This window comes from Ranitomeya variabilis, chromosome 3 (assembly GCF_051348905.1).
Source record: "Ranitomeya variabilis isolate aRanVar5 chromosome 3, aRanVar5.hap1, whole genome shotgun sequence".
NCBI lineage: Eukaryota > Metazoa > Chordata > Amphibia > Anura > Dendrobatidae > Ranitomeya > Ranitomeya variabilis.
This window is the reverse complement of record NC_135234.1, coordinates 591,269,669-591,287,587: the sequence shown is the minus strand read 5'-3', so window position 1 is coordinate 591,287,587 and position 17,919 is coordinate 591,269,669. Positions and strand designations below refer to the sequence as shown.

The window sequence follows — 17,919 nt, the reverse complement described above, 5'->3', positions numbered from 1 at the left end:
CTAGAGGGAGCCCAAAAATAGAATTCACAACACCCGAAATTGTTACCAATAAAAATGTCAACTCGTCCCGCAAAAAACAAGACCTCACATGACTCTGTGGACCAAAATATGGAAATATTATAGCTCTCAAAATGTGGTAACGCAAAAAATGTTTTTTGCAATAAAAAGCGTCTTTCAGTGTGTGACGGCGGCCAATCATAAAAATCCGCTAAAAAAAGCCGCTATAAAAATAAATCAAACCCCCCTTCATCACCCCCTTAGCGAAAAATAAAAAAATTAAAAAAATGTATTTATTTCCATTTTCCCATTAGGGTTAGGGTTAGGGCTAGGGTTAGGGTTAGGGCTAGGGTTAGGGCTAGGGTTAGGGTTATATTTAGGGCAAGTGTTAGGGCTAGGGTTAGGGCTAGGGTTAGGGTTGGGGCTAGGGTTATGGCTACAGTTAGGGTTGGGGCTAAAGTTAGGGTTGGGGCTAAAGTTAGGGTTTGGATTAAATTTACGGTTGGGAATAGGGTTGGGATTAGGGTTAGGGGTGTGTCAGGGTTAGGGGTGTGGTTAGGGTTACCATTGGGATTAGGGTTAGGGATGTGTTTGGATTAGGGTTTCAGTTATAATTGGGGGGTTTCCACTGTTTAGGCACATCAGGGGCTCTCCAAACGCGACATGGTGTCCGATCTCAATTCCAGCCAATTCTGCGTTGAAAAAGTGAAACAGTGCTCCTTCCCTTCCGAGCTCTCCCGTGCGGGGATTGGGGGTGAAAAGATCATCTTTGTGAAAAAATATGATTTTTTATTTTTACGGCTCTGCATTATAAACTTCTGTGAATCACTTAATGGGTCAAGTGCTCACCACACATCTAGATAAGTTCCTTAAGGGGTCTACTTTCCAAAATGGTGTCACTTGTGGGGAGTTTCAATGTTTAGTCACATCAGGGGCTCTCCAAACGCAACATGGCGTCCCATCTGAATTCCAGTCAATTTTGCATTGAAAAGTCAAATGGCGCTCCTTCGCTTCCGAGCTCTGCCATGCGCCCAAACAGTGGTTTACCCCCACATATGGGGTATCGGTATCGGCGTACTCAGGACAAATTGTACAACAACTGTTGGGGTCCATTTTATCCTGTTACTCTTGGTAAAATAAAACAAATTGGAGCTGAGATAAATTTTTTGTGAAAAAAAGTTAAATGTTCATTTTTATTTAAACATTCCAAAAATTCCTGTGAAACACCTGAAGGGTTAATAAACTTCTTGAATGTGGTTTTGAGCACCTTGAGGGGTGCACTTTTTAGAATGGTGTCACACTTGGTTATTTTCTATCATATAGACCCCTCAAAATGACTTCAAATGAGATGTGGTCCCTAAAAAAAATGGTGTTGTAAAAATGAGAAATTGCTGGTCAAATTTTAACCCTTATAACTCCCTAACAAAAAAAAATGTTGGTTCCAAAATTGTGCTGATGTAAAGTAGACATGTGAGAAATGTTACTAATTAAGTTTTTTGTGTGACATATCTCTGTGATTTAGTTGCATAAAAATTCAAATTTGGAAAATTGCGAAATTTTATAAATTTTCACCAAATTTCTGTTTTTTTCACAAATAAATGCAGGTAATATCAAAGAAATGTTATCACTATCATGAAGTACAATATGTCATGAGAAAACTAGGTCAGAATCACCGGGATCCCTTGAAGCATTCCAGACTTATAACCTCATAAAGGGACAGTGGTCAGAATTGTAAAAATTGTCCCGGTCATTAACGTGCAAACCACCCTTGGGGGTAAAGGGGTTAAAGGAGTCAAGATGGAGGCCAACAGCCGTGCTTGCCTTCTTGATAAGTTTGTTGAGCTTATTAGCGTCAGCTACTCGCACACTACTGCCCCAGCAAATGATAACAAAAAAGATGGCGCTTGCCACAACGGACTAGTGAAACATTTTGAGCATCTTACTGCACACATTGAAAGACCTGAGCTTCCATAGAAAGTACAGTCTGCTCATTCCCTTCTTGTAAGCCTTCTCTGTATGACACCTCTAATCGAGTTTGCTGTCAAGGTGGACCTCCAAATATTTGTAGCTCTCAACAATCTCCACCTCCTGGCCAACAATAGTGATAGGTAAGTAATCCTCCTTTTTCTTTCTATAACTCACCACCATCTCCTTGATTTTCTTCACATTTAGTTCTAGACAATTAGTCTGGCACCAATTCACGAAGTCAGAAACCACCCTTCTATATTCCTCCTCCCCCCGGTCCCCCACAATGTCCCCTACAATCACTGAGTCATCTGAGAATTTTTGGAGGTGACAGAGATCTGATTTATGCTGAAAGTCAGCTGTATACAATGAGAAGAGGAATGGCGTCAGCACTGAACCCTGAGGGGCTCCAACACTGCTCCGTACACTACCAGATACCACCTCCCCCATCCTTAAAAACTGCAGCCTGTGCGTCAGGTTGTCACTTATCCAGTTCACCATCCCCTCATTTACCTCCATATCAGTCAACTTATTTCACAGTAAAGGTACCTTCACACGAAACGACTTTGTAACGATATCGCTAGCGATCCGTGACGTTGCAGCGTCCTCGCTAGCGATATCGTTTAGTTTGACATGCAGCAGCGATCAGGATCCTGCTGTGATGTCGCTGGTCGCTGAATAAAGTCCAGAACTTTATTTGGTCATCCGATCGCTGCGTATCGTTGTGTTTGAAAGCAAAAGCAACGATACCAGCGATGTTTTACACTGGTAACCAGGGTAAACATCGGGTTACCAAGCGCAGGGCCGTGCTTAGTAACCCGATGTTTACCCTGGTTACCAGCGTAAAAGTAAAAAAAACAAACAGTACATGCTCACCTGCGCGTCCCCCAGCATCTGCTTCCTGACACTTACTGAGCGCCGGCCCTAAAGTGAAAGTGAAAGCACAGCGGTGACGTCACCGCTCTGCTGTTAGGGCCGGAGCTCAGTCAGTGTCAGGAAGCGGACGCTGGGGGACGCGCAGGTGAGCATGTACTGTTTGTTTTTTTTACTTTTACGCTGGTAACCAGGGTAAACATCGGGTTACTAAGCGCGGCCCTGCGCTTAGCAACCCGATGTTTACCCTGGTTACCCGGGGACCTCGGCATCGTTGGTCGTTGGAGAGCGGTCTGTGTGACAGCTCCCCAGCAATCAAACAGCGACGCTGCAGCGATCGGCATCGTTGTCGCTATCGCTGCAGCGTCGCTTCGTGTGAAGGTACCTTATGGGTGGCTGTAAGGTATTGAAAGCACTTGAGAAGTCAAAGAACACAGCGTGCACTGCAGTTCCCTCATTGTCCAAGAATGAATGTACTGTATGTAGCAGAGACACAACCACATTATCCACCCCCAATCTCTGCTGGTACGCAAACTGTAGGGGGTCAGTGTATTCTCACACCCTCAGGCACAAGTAGGTAAGTACTATTCTCTCCAACGACTTCATAGCATGCAATGTTAAGGCCACAGGACGATAGTCGTGAAAGGAAGTCAGAAAGGTGATCTTGGGAACTGGCACCGGGCAGGTGGTCTTCCTCAGCATTGGTACTCTCTGTAGGCTCATGCAGCACCCCAGAGTCCTGGTCATTGCAGTACTGTTGCTCTGCCACTAAGGGTAGTGATGGTACGTCTGATTGCACTAAAGGAGTTCACCTGACCAGGTAACACACACCCACAATACACTTCACACTCCGGCCACCAGGGAACGTTACGGAGCCGTGCCTGTGCTTACAGCGGCAGTCTACTAGGAAAGGACAAGAAGCGAGGGGTATTGTGAAGGAGTAAGAAACAGGAATACAGCACAGAGGTGATAGGACCAGAAGGAGTCGTGCTGTAAGATCGAGGCAACATCCTTCTGAAGCGCAAAGTCGGTGGCCGGAACGCCGAGAAAGTAAGAGACTTTAAGCATTACTTCAAACCACGGCAGGGCAGCCAATTATAGGTTGGCTGTCTCACTTAAACACCTAAGCAGACAACGGAGGCAGCTGTGGGAGAGGGGCGACTCTAGGGACCCGGAAGAACTCCAGGCCTACTCCGTCATACGGGTGCGTCCTAACCATATCATCTGGGGGACGGAGAGAACGAACATCAGAGACAGACAGAATCAGTTGTGAGGACTATCCTGGGGTGCTCAGCAGGGAAGGACTACAACACACAGGCGCTAGAAGGTAGACACTGATTCCCACCTGCTAAGGGAACTCCGGATGTGCCGTTGGACCGGCCGGTCTCAGCCAGCCCTATTAACAGTGTTCTGGATTGAGTATCTCGAAACCTTCAGTAAAGAGGTAAAGAGACAGCAACCCTGTGTCCTCGTTATTCATCGCACCCTGCACTACACATCATCACTCTCAACTTCTACTGGACGCCCCTTAGCAGGGTCACGGGCCGGGTCTAGCCACCGTGACAATCACAGAACCGAGACAGAGAGGCCCGGTATCGGGTACCCCTCGGCCCTGCGGTAGTGGGGGCGCTCCAACTTGGCGTCACGAACAGGATCTACTTAAGCCTGAAGAATCAGGTCATGTGTGCCTTGGAACTGTGATTTATTGTGCTTGGACTGTGACTTATTGCAAAGACTGTGCATTGCTATTGCCGCCAAGAGTTCCCGCCACAATTCGCCATCACCGCGCATGGAGGGAGGAGCCTTAGCTTCATGGGCGGAACCGGTCAAAAGGAGCGTGGAACGAGAAAGCGCGGTAAAACGCCAACCCCGGAAGAGGAACCCCGACCTCCAGCAGGTTAGTAGGAGGAAGGGACAGCCATGTCTGAGTCGGGAGGAGCGGAGGCGGTGGTCGCAGCCGTGGACACAGAGGCAGCTCCGGTCCCTGCAGCGGACACAGCCGCGGCCCTAATACCACCACCGGTTGCCGCAGAGCCCGCTGCCCCCACCAGCCAGTCAGAGGCTGTCGCCACCACAACGGCCATCATGCCCTTCTCTATGCCATACCTGCCCGGAGCGGCCTGGCTCCCGCGATACTCCGGGGAGTTGCATACATTAACTGACTTTAAAGAAGGGATCTGCAGCCTGCTCGAGTTCTACCCCTTGACAGAGCCTCAGAAAGTTCATATGATAACAGGCCAACTCTTTGGAGCGGCTTTGAGAGAAGTGAAGTCTTGGCCCGCCGCGGATAAGGGAACTGCACAGCAGGTTTTTGCAAAGCTTAAAGCCACCTTCGATACCCGTACTGCTACAGAAATTAAATTGACTTTCTATGGATGCAAACAAAGACAGCAGGATAGCTTACGGGACTATGCCATTAATCTCCAGGAGGCGCTGCAGGCCATTAAGCAGAGTGACCCCGGCAGCATGCAAGATGAGGATAAACTCCTGAAAGAGCGGTTCATTGACTGGCTCCTGTGCAGTCACCAAAGGGGCCAATTGCACTTCCTGGCCATGCAAAATCCAGACCTGACTTTTGCGCAATTCAAGGATAAAGCCATCCAGGCGCTGCAGGAGCGACAGTCCAGCCGTGCAGTACCCCCCCAGGCGTCAAGCCCTCACGTACCACCAGGAGGTGGTGCCAGATGCTCCAGTCGCCACCGAGGCCGATGCCCAGAGCTTAGAGGATGACTCCCCCACAGGACTCCGCCTCCAGATGCAGGAGCTGACCAAGAGCATTGCTGCCCTAGCCCGGACTGTGCAGTCCCTACAGGAGGCCCCCAAGGAGAAGATCCAGCTGGCCTCCAGACCAGAGGATGTCCCCTGGATGAGACAGAGGAGGACTCTGCCGACAAGAGCCCGGGACGACGATCGCTTCCACCGGGACGGACGACCTATCTGCCACCGCTGTCACCAGGTGGGCCACCTTGCAAGGTACTGTCCTTTAAACGAGCAACCCCTGGGGCAAAGGGCAAACCCCCAGGAGTAGGACGATCAAGCCCGCAGCATTGGAGAGCCAAGTACGTTGGAGGGCGACCAGTTCTTCCTGTTGTGATCGACGGTATCCCCATGAACGCTCTGCTGGACACCGGTTCTCAGGTGACAACTATGCCTTACGTGCTTTATAAATGGTATTGGGAGGACACTGATATTACTCGTGGCCCCGATGACGATTTCACCATAATAGCCAGTAATGGTCAGCCATTGCCACAAGTGGGGTATAAAGAGGTCACCATCAAGGTGGAGCGGGTGGAATTGAAGGCCCAGGGGATTGTAATTGTTGATATTGACCGCCGTGAATGTAATCCCATGATGACTATCGGTACCAATGTTATAGAAAATTGTCTTGCAGAAGTTATTGTCTTGTTACAACAGGTAGCAGAAACCGCTGGCTACATTGAACAATGCGCCCTGCAAAAAGAAATCAGAGCTCTGATGCAGAGACAGCAGGTAGAGCTGACTGGTGGTGAAATTGGTCGTGTCACTGTGAGTGATTCAAACCCCATCGCGATACCCCCCAGGAGTGAGATGTTAATATGGTGTCGGGCAGCCATAGGCCTCAGGGGTAAGGACTACCAGGCCCTGGTAGAACCCGTATATTCAGACAATAGGCCTACTCTCCTAACAGCCAGGGGGGTGGTCGACGTCTGCCAGGGGAGGGTGCCAGTACGTGTCCTTAATTGTGGGGAGGAAGAGGTCCATCTCACCAAGTATGCCACGCTCGCCAAACTGTTCGCTGTCAATAATAGTGTGATACAGACACCTGGACCCTTGGCCCCGTCTAACCTGACGGAGGACAACGGTTCTGCAGGGCACTCGAAAGATTGGTGTCGGGAATTGCATGTGGGCACTGACTCTACCCCATCCCACCAGAAACAAGGGGCCTACAGGGTGGTCCACGAGTACGAGCGGGTATGTAGCAAACACCCCTTAGATTTTGGACAGGTGAAAGGGATCCAACATCATATCCCCACGGGAGACCATCGGCCCATAAAAGAGAGATACCGCCCTGTACCCCCAGCTCATTACCAGTGTGCCAAGGACATGTTACGAGAAATGAAGGAGGCTGGGGTGGTGAAAGATAGTTGTAGCCCCTGGGCAGCTCCCTTAGTCCTTGTTAAAAAGAAAGATGGCACAATGAGGATGTGTGTTGATTACAGGCAATTGAATCGCATTACACATAAGGATGCATACCCACTGCCCAGGATAGAGGAGTCTCTGGCTGCCTTAAAATCTGCTAACTATTTCTCTACCTTAGATCTCACCAGTGGGTACTGGCAGGTTCCCGTGGCGGAGGCGGACAAAGAGAAGACGGCCTTCACGACACCGATGGGTCTCTGTGAATTCAACTACATGCCCTTCGGATTGTGCAATGCCCCGGGGACGTTCCAGCGGATGATGGAGTGCTGTCTGGGGAACAAGAACTTTGAGACCGTACTGCTGTATTTGGATGATGTCATTGTCTTCTCTAAGACCTACGAAGACCATCTGAAGCACCTGGCTGAGGTGTTTGAAGCCCTGTCCAACTTTGGCTTAAAGGCGAAACCGTCCAAATGTCATCTGCTGAAACCCAAAGTGCAGCACCTGGGCCATGTGGTGAGTGCTGAAGGAGTGCCCCAGACCCCGACAAGGTCACGGTGATCCAGGACTGGCCGAAGCCCAGCAACCTCCACGAAGTCCGGCAGTTCCTCGGGCTGGTAGGCTATTACCGAAGGTTCATTAAGGACTTCACCAAGAAGGCCACGCCCTTGCAAGACCTGTTTGTGTGCCAATCAAAGAAGACCAAGGGGAAGAACGCCCCATTTGATTGGAATGAGGGGCTGAAAGGATCCTTCACTTGCTTGAAGTCGGCACTGACGGGAGAAGAGGTACTGGCCTACCCTGAATACGTCCAACCGTTTGTGCTGTATACGGATGCCAGCAATGTAGGATTGGGGGCCGTGCTGTCCCAGGTCCAGAAAGGCAAGGAGAGGGTGATCGCTTACGTCAGCAGGAAGCTTTGTCCCACGGAAAGGAACCCTGACAACTACAGTTCCTTTAAGCTGGAGTTCCTTGCCATCGTCTGGGCAGTGACAGAGAGGTTCAAACACTACCTGGCCTCGGCGAAATTCACCGTCTTCACGGATAACAATCCGCTGACACACTTGGATACAGCCAAACTCGGGGCCTTGGAACAGCGGTGGATGGCCCGGCTGTCCAACTACGACTTCACCATCAAGTACCGGGCAGGACGCAAGAATGCGAATGCCGATGCCTTGTCCCGGATGCCCAATTTGCCAGAAACAGGGGAGGACCCGGAGGCACTTGAAGAGGTAGAGCTGCCCGCATTCCATCGCCCCAAAGCTGCTCAGTACTCCCATCATGTGGAGAACAGGCACAAGAACCAACAGGATACCACGCTGAATCCCCTGCCCCATCACGGATGGGCGGAGACCCAGGATGGTGACCCCGCGGTCCGTCGGGTGAAAGAGCTATTGACGCAGGCAGGGTTGCATCCCGGCCCAGATGATCCACAGGAGGCACGACAGCTGTGGAGGGGGAGAAGCAAACTGTTTATTCACGATGGTAAGCTGTGCCGGAGGAGCATCGACCCACGTACTCATGAATTGGTATGGCAGATAGTGGTGCCAAGGCGAGATGCGCCCATGGTTCTGGGAGCCTACCACGATGGAGCCGGACACTTCGGATGGAGGAAGCTGGAGAGGCTACTCCGAGGGAGGTTCTTTTGGATTGGCATGAAGAGGGCCATTGAGAAGTGGTGTCGGGAGTGCGGTCCATGTAGCCTACGCAGGAAGGACCGTGACAGCCAACGGGCCCCCTTTCAGCCCATCATCACCAAATGGCCGCTCGAACTGGTCGCGCTGGATCATGTGAAGCTGACGCCTAGCCGGTCATGCTATATCTACGCTCTGACCATCGTAGATCACTACTCCAGATTTTTGGTGGTTGTACCTGTCAAGGATCTAACTGCCAGGACGGCCGCCAAGGCCTTCCAGCAGTACTTTTGTAGGCCCCATGGGTACCCGGAGAAGGTACTGACCGATCAGGGACCAGCATTCGAAGCAGAGGTGTTCCAAGAGTTCTGCCATCTGTACGGGTGTAAGAAGATCAGAACCACACCGTACCATCCCCAAACCAACGGGATGTGTGAAAAGATGAACCAAGTGGTGATCGACTTACTGAAGACCTTGCCCGTAGAGGAACAGAACCTGTGGCCAACAAAGTTGCCTGACTTGGTGGACATATACAATCACATCCCAGTAAATTCCACCAACTGCACTCCAGCGTACCTGATGCGAGGAAGGTCTAGCCAGTTACCCGTTGATCTGGACATGGGGGTCCTAATCCCCGAAGATACCTCGCCGGATGCAGATTGGGATGCAGAAAGGCAGCGAAGGTACCGCAAAGTACAGGAATGCGTGGAAAGAAGTCTCGCCCAGGCTAGACAAAAACAAGAAAGAGACTACAACCAGCACGCTCCTGCGATTCCCTTGTCACCTGGTGAGCAAGTACTCAAATGAAAGAGGAGACTACACAAACTTGATGACCAATGGGAAGCGGAACCGTATACCATCCTGCCATCCGATTTCGACAACACGAAGGTCTGTCTCATCAGCAAGGACGGAGGGGAGACCTCGACGGCGATATCCAGGGATCACCTTAAGGTCTGCCCTGATAAGTTGAGAGAGAGGGAAACGGCTCCAGGAATCTCCCCACCTGCAGAAGAGGAGAAGATGATACACACTGTTCTTGGTGATTTTCCCCAGTCCTGGACTCAAATAAATCAAGCCATCGTGGTACCTGTCCTAACGTTCCGTCAACCGAACCCACCAGAACTAATTGTGGTGCCAGATCATCCCGGCCCGCAATCTCAGCAGATCCTACCTGAAGATGCCATGCCAACCATTGAAGCGGCAAGTCCTCCATCTGCTATCGGCGAATCTGCCGTACCCACTGTTGGTAGCAGCAGCCCTGAGAGCTGTAGCCTGCCAGTGCTACCCACACTCACTAGAAGCGTAGCTAGAAGACAGTGCACTACACCAGCGGTAGCAAGCATAGCGGGCCCTGTTAGGCCAATAGCAACCCCTGTGCTGCGGAGATCGACACGCAGCACCAAGAATCAAACTCCACTCTGCTACAAAACTTGGAGGTATTAATGAGGGCTGCTATTTAGTTGAAAATGTTTGTGTGCATATCTTTTGTTACAGGTTTAAAAATGGACAACGGAGTAATGGACAGTGAATTGCTCCAAAAACTTCCAAAAGGGGACCCCTTTGTTTACCCAGGGTCCCCGCAGTTTCAACCACTGGACTGGGAGTCATAAACTGTGCATGACCCAAGATTTGCGTAATGTTCAAGTGTCCTTACCTCCCATAAAGGGAAGCATTGTTATATAGTTACTGGTTCATAGCATTTACTTGTTTCTAGTGTTTCAAAGTTTTGTGTGTTTCCTGCTAACATGTAATGTTGTTTTTCTTTTCCCAGTCCGGGAGTACTGGATTTAACCGGGGGGGAGTGCAGCGCCCCAGAGTCCTGGTCGTTGCAGTACTGTTGCTCTGCCACTAAGGGGAGTGATGGTATGTCTGATTGCACTAAAGGAGTTCACCTGACCAGGTAACACACACCCACAATACACTTCACACTCAGGCCACCGGGGGGGTGGTTCTATCTATTAGACCACTCCTCACACTTGGGTAAAACTGGGGGGTTGGACAGGAAGTACGGGAGAAAGGAGCTGGGAAGAGCTTGAGAGAGGACCTGTCAGAGGTGGGATCCTGGCAGAGCCCTAGTGAACAAGAAAGAATGTTAAGGAGCCGTGCCTGTGCTTACAGCGGCAGTCTCCTAGGAAATGACAAGAAGCGAGGGGTATTGTGAAGGAGTGAGAAACAGGAATACAGCGCAGAGGTGATAGGACCAGAAGGAGTCGTGCTGTAAGATCGAGGCAACATCCTTCTGAAGCGCAAAGTCGGTGGCCGGTACGCCGAGAAAGTAAGAGACTAAGCATTACTTCAAACCACGGCAGGGCAGCCAATTATAGGTTGGCTGTCTCACTTAAACAACTAAGCAGACAACGGAGGCAGCTGTGGGAGAGGGGCGACTCTAGGATCCCGGAAGAACTCCAGGCCTACCCCATCATACGGGTGCGTCCTAACCATATCATCTAGGGGACGGAGAGAATGAACATCAGAGACAGACAGAATCAGTTGTGAGGACTATCCTGGGGTGCTCAGCAGGGAAGGACTACAACACACAGGCGCTAGAAGGTAGACACTGATTCCCACCTGCTAAGGGAACTCCGGATGTGCCGTTGGACCGGCCGGTCTCAGCCAGCCCTGTTAACAGTGTTCTGGATTGAGTATCTCGAAACCTTCAGTAAAGAGGTAAAGAGACTGCAACCCTGTGTCCTCGTTATTCATCGCACCCTGCACTACACATCATCACTCTCAACTTCTACTGGACGCCCCTTAGCAGGGTCACGGGCCGGGTCTAGCCACCGTGACAATCCCAGAACCGAGACAGAGAGGCCCGGTACCGGGTACCCCTTGGCCCTGCGGTAGTGGGGGCGCTCCACTCATGCTAAACAGGTGTTGGAAGACAGTACACAGTTGTTTGTGCACGCTCTAAGGACACGTGGACTGAGGCCATCAAGCCCAGCTGCTTTGGCAATGCGTTGCTGCGCATGTGTCGGTGAATCTGTTGAAAAACTCATTCATTTCATTAGCAATGGGCAGATCCACTTTCCCACACTCTGGCCTTGCCGTAAACCCAGTTAGCTGCTTCATGCACGACCACTCCTCCATGGAATTGTTGTGTGACAATTTATTTTCTAGTTTAATTCGGAACGCTTCACGTGCATTCTTAATTTTCCCTTTTACCGTATATACTCGAGTGTAAGCTGAGATTTTCAGCCCACTTTTTTGGGCTGAAAGTGACCCTCTCAGCTTATACTCGAGTCATTGTCAGCGGAGGGGGTTGGGAGCGGCGCGGTGACATACTCACCTGCTCCCGGCACGGTCCCTGGCAGCGTCTCACTGTCAGATGATCTCCGGGAGCCGGCGGCATCTTCCTGTGTTCAGCGGTCACATACCGCTCATTAAAGTAATGAATATGCGTCCATATTCATTACTTTAATGAGCGGTACCACGTGACAACTGAACACCGGAAGATGCCGCCGGCTCCCTGAGATCATCTGACAGTGAGAAACTGCCAGGGACCGCGCCGGGAGCAGGTGAGTATATCGGGGGAGGTGAGCATTGCGCGATAGTCACCTTCCTCGTTCCACCGCTGCACGCTGCTCTGTCTTCCGTCCTCTGGTTGGGACTGTTCAGGTCAGAGGGCGCGAAGACGCGATTACTGTGCGTGCCGCCCTCTGCCTGAACAGTCAGTGCAGATGGAAGACAGATCGGCGCATTGGAACGAGGAAGGTGACTATCGCAAGTGCCAGGGGCCTGATGTTATGACCCCAATGGCAGAGGGTCTCAAAAGTAAATACCAAGTCTGCAAACACAAAAAACCAGCTCATAGGGCAGTGGTAACTGGGATGACCGTATATCTAATCCTAGCACCACAAATAGCAGCAGCCGGGGAACGTGCCTACGTTGGTTCTAGACGTCTCGCGCCAGCCGGAGAACTAACTAACCCTAGAAGGGAAAAGATAGACCTTTCTTGCCTCCAGAGAAAAGACCCCAAAAGTAGGATACAAGCCCCCAACAAATAATAACGGTGAGGTAAGGAGAAGAGACAAACGTAAGAATGAACTAGATATTTAGCAAAGAGAGGCCCACTGACTAATAGCAGAATATAGTAAGATGACTTATACGGTCAGCAAAAACCCTATCAAAATATCCACGCTGGATATTCAAGAACCCCCGAACCGTCTAACGGCCCGGGGGGAGAATACCAGCCCCCTAGAGCTTCCAGCAAAATCAGGAATCACATTGAGTACAAGCTGGACAAGAAATAAGAGCAATGCAAATAACCAAAAAACAAAGAAGCAGGACTTAGCTTAATTTTGCAAGAACCAGGACAAGCAGACAGGAGCAAACAGAAAGGAACTGATTACAACGATGCCAGGCACCAGACTGAGAATTCAGGAAGTTTATATAGCAACACCCCTGGACTAACGACCCAGGTGGGTGCCAAACTGAGGAAAGACAATCCCAGAGTCACATCACTAGTGACCACAAGAGGGAGCCAAAAAAGTCTAATTCACAACAGTACCCCCCCTTTAAGGAGGGGTCACCGAACCCTCACCAAGACCACCAGGGCGATCAGGATGAGCAGCGTGAAAGGCACGAACTAAATCGGCCGCATGCACATCAGAAGCAACCACCCAGGAATTATACTCCTGACCATAGCCCTTCCACTTGACCAGATACTGAAGCCTCCACCTGGAGAGACGAGAATCCAAGATCTTCTCCACCACGTACTCCAATTCGCCCTCAACCAACACCGGAGCAGGAGGCTCAACCGAAGGAACCACAGGTACAACGTACCGCCGCAACAAAGACCTATGGAACACGTTGTGAATGGCAAACGACACCGGAAGATCCAAGCGAAAGGACACAGGATTAAGGATTTCCAATATCTTGTAAGGACCGATGAAGCGAGGCTTAAATTTAGGAGAGGAGACCTTCATAGGAACAAATCGAGAAGACAGCCATACCAAATCCCCAACACGAAGTCGGGGACCCACACCGCGGCGGCGGTTGGCAAAACGCTGAGCCTTCTCCTGTGACAACTTTAAGTTGTCCACCACATGATTCCAAATCCGCTGCAACCTATCCACCACAGAATCCACCCCAGGACAGTCAGAAGGCTCCACATGTCCCGAGGAAAAACGAGGATGGAAACCAGAGTTGCAAAAAAATGGCGAAACCAAAGTAGCGGAACTAGCCCGATTATTAAGGGCAAACTCAGCCAACGGCAAGAAGGTCACCCAATCATCCTGATCTGCAGAAACAAAACACCTCAGATAAGCCTCCAGAGTCTGATTAGTTCGCTCCGTTTGTCCATTAGTCTGAGGATGAAAGGCAGACGAAAACGACAAATCAATGCCCATCTTAGCACAAAAGGATCGCCAGAACCTGGAAACAAACTGGGATCCTCTGTCAGACACAATATTCTCAGGAATGCCGTGCAAACGAACCACATTCTGAAAGAACAAAGGAACCAGATCGGAAGAGGAAGGCAGCTTAGGCAAAGATACCAAATGGACCATCTTGGAAAAGCGATCACATACCACCCAGATGACAGACATGCCCTGAGACACCGGAAGATCTGAAATGAAATCCATGGAAATGTGTGTCCAAGGCCTCTTCGGGACAGGCAAGGGCAAGAGCAACCCGCTGGCACGAGAACAGCAAGGCTTAGCTCGAGCACAAGTCCCACAGGACTGCACAAATGACCGCACATCCCGTGACAAGGAAGGCCACCAAAAGGACCTAGCCACCAAATCTCTGGTGCCAAAAATTCCCGGATGCCCTGCCAACACCGAGGAATGAACCTCGGAAATGACTCTGCTGGTCCACTTATCAGGAACAAACAGTCTGTCAGGTGGACAAGAGTCAGGTCTACCAGCCTGAAATCTCTGCAACACACGTCGCAAATCCGGAGAAATGGCTGACAAGATAACTCCCTCTTTAACCCTTATCCGGCTGAATAGGTACAATTGTAACTATTCCGTTTTAAAATTGCAATAACTTTTTTTTGAAAAGACGTAGAGGGCTGAAATTTCGTGACATCTCTACATTTTTGGTCCAGAATATATTGGCCAAATTTCAATAAAATATCTCCACCCGCTTCCGAGATAAGGGGTCGAGATCTTTTTGCATCCATAACAAGCTGCATAGGTACAAATGTACCTCATATATTTTGAATGAAGATAATGCAAGGGAAAAAGCATAAATTTTTTTTTAATGATAATGCTATTTAACTATTATAAACAAGTAAAAAACTGTTCATTTACATTATAAAAGAAAATGTAAGAAACTTTTTTTTATTGATTTTCTTTGCAAGTAATGCATGTTGGCTTTGCTACAGAGTGTTCATCGCAAATGGGTTTCACACAAACCACACAAGACTTTCTAGTCTTGCGTTGTTTTCGCCTCAGGTCTCTGCAGACATAGCAACTACCAACAACAGGGGAGGGTCCACGACTACCATGAGGTATGTTGGGGCCAGCTGCTGGCTGCGATGCTACCACAATGCATCGTCCAAGCACCATTTCTACTGCACCTCGAAGAAAATGGTTTCTCATTATCATTTTGTTTGTACTACGATCTTCAATTGCAATCATACACAGCTGATTTGCGAGATCTTTCAGGAACTTTCTTCGTTGATCCTTTGCCCTGAAGCTTGGATTGTGTTCTCTGTAGATGATGTAGGATGCTAACCCACTGACATCAATCATATTGTAGAAAAATGCCAAAGTCCAACGTGATGTTCGTCGTTTCACAGTGTACTCTCCCAACATTTTATCCATAACATCAACGCCACCTTTTGTTATGTTGTAGTATTTTATTATCTCTGGCTTGGCTGCTAGTGTCTCTTCAACTTCTCCCGTCATGTGCATAGATGATAGAAGCACGACTGATTTGTTCTTCTTTGGTACATATGAACAGACTGTTGCATCATGATTGTAGGCAAAATTTGTCGAGTTTACAGGCCTTTCTTTGGCAGGCTGCATGTTGTTAGGTAGGAACCTTTTGTTTTTTCTCACTGTACCAACTAGTGTCATGTTCCAGGAGTTCAATACCTTAGCTAGTTCCATGGTTGTAAAGAAGTTATCGGTGGTGACATTTCTTCCAGAGCCTTTATACGAGCTCACTAGGTCCAATACTGTTCGTTCTCCAATGTTTACTTGTCGAGGACCATCAGTTGGTTTCCCAGTGTAGAGCTGACCTTGTAAAGGGTAGGCATTTGATGAGTCACAAGCCCAGAAAATCTTTATGCCATATTTAGCTGGTTTTGAAGGTATATACTGGGTAAATTTAGTATGACCTCTAAATGGAAATAATTGCTCATCGACGGTGATACAATGATATGGCTTGTAGGCTCTCTCCAGATTACTGTTCAGCATTGTCCAGATGTCCCGTATTGGTGCAGCTTTATCTGTTTGCACACGTTCTGCACGTGTATTTTCGTTGTCAAACCTGATAAATCTGAGTATCATCTTGAAGCGGTCACGAGACATGGCTGCACGTATAAGAGGCAGAGCAGCAACATTCCACATTTCCTCCAGATTCTCTTTGTTGGCTCTGTGCACACCAGCAGCAATCAGTATGCCCAAAAATGCATGAAGTTCAGTTTCAGTAAATTGCTTGAATGTTTTTTGTGGTGGCCGTTTGGAAGAATCAGGAAAACGTTGTACCAGTTCGTTGTTGTAAGCATCACAAACTCTCTTGGCCTTTCGATTCGTTTCCCGTAATATGATGTCACACATCTCGGGAGTCATGATGGACTTGAATAGCTCTTTTGCTGTATATAGGTTGCTGATTGCTGCAGGGCCACCTCTTTGTCGTAGGACATTACGAGATTTTGTTTGTGCATTTGGCAGTGGATTACTGCACCATTGAGTTTCATCCTTAGCAGTCCAAATGTCGCCTGCACTTTGAGGCACAGAATCATCCTCAACACTTTCGTCTGATTCGTATTCATTTTCATGCTCTATGACCATTTCTTGTTCAATGTCTGAATCTTCTTCAGTAACATCCACTTGTGGTACATAGTTTTCATCATCAGATGCAACATATGGTTCATCCTCATGCTCAGAATCAGATTCTTCTAGCATTCGCATTATTTCGTCAGACGTAAATCTGTAAATATGAAAAAATGTAAAATAAATAATTTTCCGAAATACTACATTATTGGCTTTTCACAAAATTATACTAACCTGCAAACACGTTTTCTTGGATTATGGCGGAAACTAGATCCAGCATTACTATCACTCATGATGACTTGCTAGATGAATTTTGGCTTCGTATTTTGTGCTGAATATAAATAAAACATCGTAAAACAATATGTAGATACTAATTATTATCCATTTTTCGTATAAAAATTATACCTATAGTGATAAGTTTCATACAAAATATATGTAAGCCAAGTCCAGGCTGAAAGACAATTTGACTGTTCTGTCCCCACATAATGAGAATAAAGGTATAACTGGCTGTTAGATGCTGTGAGACTTTCCTACCTTCGTTTCCAAGAAATTGAAGACTTCACAAGCCTAGAAATGTGTGCTCACAGCAATGAGATGAACAGCAAAATGGCTAATGAGAGGAGGGAGGCAGGAAGACAAGTAGAAGCCACTCCCAGTTTGAATTAACTTAATTGACAGCAACATAAGTGACCAGTAACAACACTGAACAATAGATATCAGCATAACATTTGTAGCTGAATGAACTTTAGTTTCTGAAACCAAGTAAAGTCTTCCCACAGTGGAGGTATATGTGAAGGTACAATTGTACCTATGCAGCCTGTTAAGGTTGTAAAATTATGCAGCCTGACAAGGGTTAAGAATACCAACTGGTTCTGCGACTCCAGGAGAGTCAGGCACAAAGCTCCTTGAAAGAGCATCAGCCTTCACATTCTTTGAACCTGGTAAATACGAGACAACAAAGTCAAAACGGGAGAAAAACAATGACCAACGGGCCTGTCTAGGATTCAGGCGTTTAGCAGACTCGAGATACATCAGATTTTTGTGATCAGTCAAGACCACCACACGATGCTTAGCACCCTCGAGCCAATGACGCCACTCCTCAAATGCCCACTTCATGGCCAACAACTCCCGATTGCCAACATCATAATTCCGCTCAGCAGGCGAAAACTTCCTAGAGAAAAAAGCACATGGTCTCATTACAGAGCAACCAGGGCCTCTCTGCGACAAAACGGCCCCTGCCCCAATCTCAGAAGCATCCACTTCAACCTGAAAGGGAAGTGAAACATCAGGCTGGCACAAAACAGGCGCCGAAGTAAACCGGCGTTTCAACTCTTGGAAAGCTTCCACGGCTGCAGGAGCCCAGTTAGCAACATCAGAACCTTTCT

The 17,919-nt window shown here is 48.6% G+C and overlaps 1 protein-coding gene across 1 annotated transcript; it reads right to left on the bottom strand.

Moving 5' to 3' along the window:
• Window positions 1-2,022: 2,022 nt before the first annotated feature.
• On the bottom strand, window positions 2,023-16,867 carry LOC143817741 (uncharacterized). Its single transcript, XM_077299227.1, has 3 exons — window positions 16,769-16,867; window positions 16,315-16,691; window positions 2,023-2,321 (listed from the first exon to the last, which is right to left on the bottom strand). The coding sequence occupies exons 1-3, from the start codon at window positions 16,825-16,827 to the stop codon at window positions 2,023-2,025; spliced, it is 735 nt and encodes a 244-aa protein (XP_077155342.1). The 5' UTR covers window positions 16,828-16,867.
• Window positions 16,868-17,919: the final 1,052 nt, after the last annotated feature.

What these genes read in the sequence shown, in the direction of transcription:
- LOC143817741 (XM_077299227.1), bottom strand. Translation starts at nt 16,827, where the DNA reads ATGAGTGATAGTAATGCTGGATCTAGTTTCCGCCATAATCCAAGAAAA. An exon ending in CCAAGAAAACGTGTTTGCAG is followed by an intron (nt 16,692 to 16,768) that starts GTTAGTATAATT and finishes TCATATTTACAG; the next exon opens with ATTTACGTCTGACGAAATAA. An exon ending in CATCATGACTCCCGAGATGT is followed by an intron (nt 2,322 to 16,314) that starts GTGACATCATAT and finishes CATTGTATACAG; the next exon opens with CTGACTTTCAGCATAAATCA.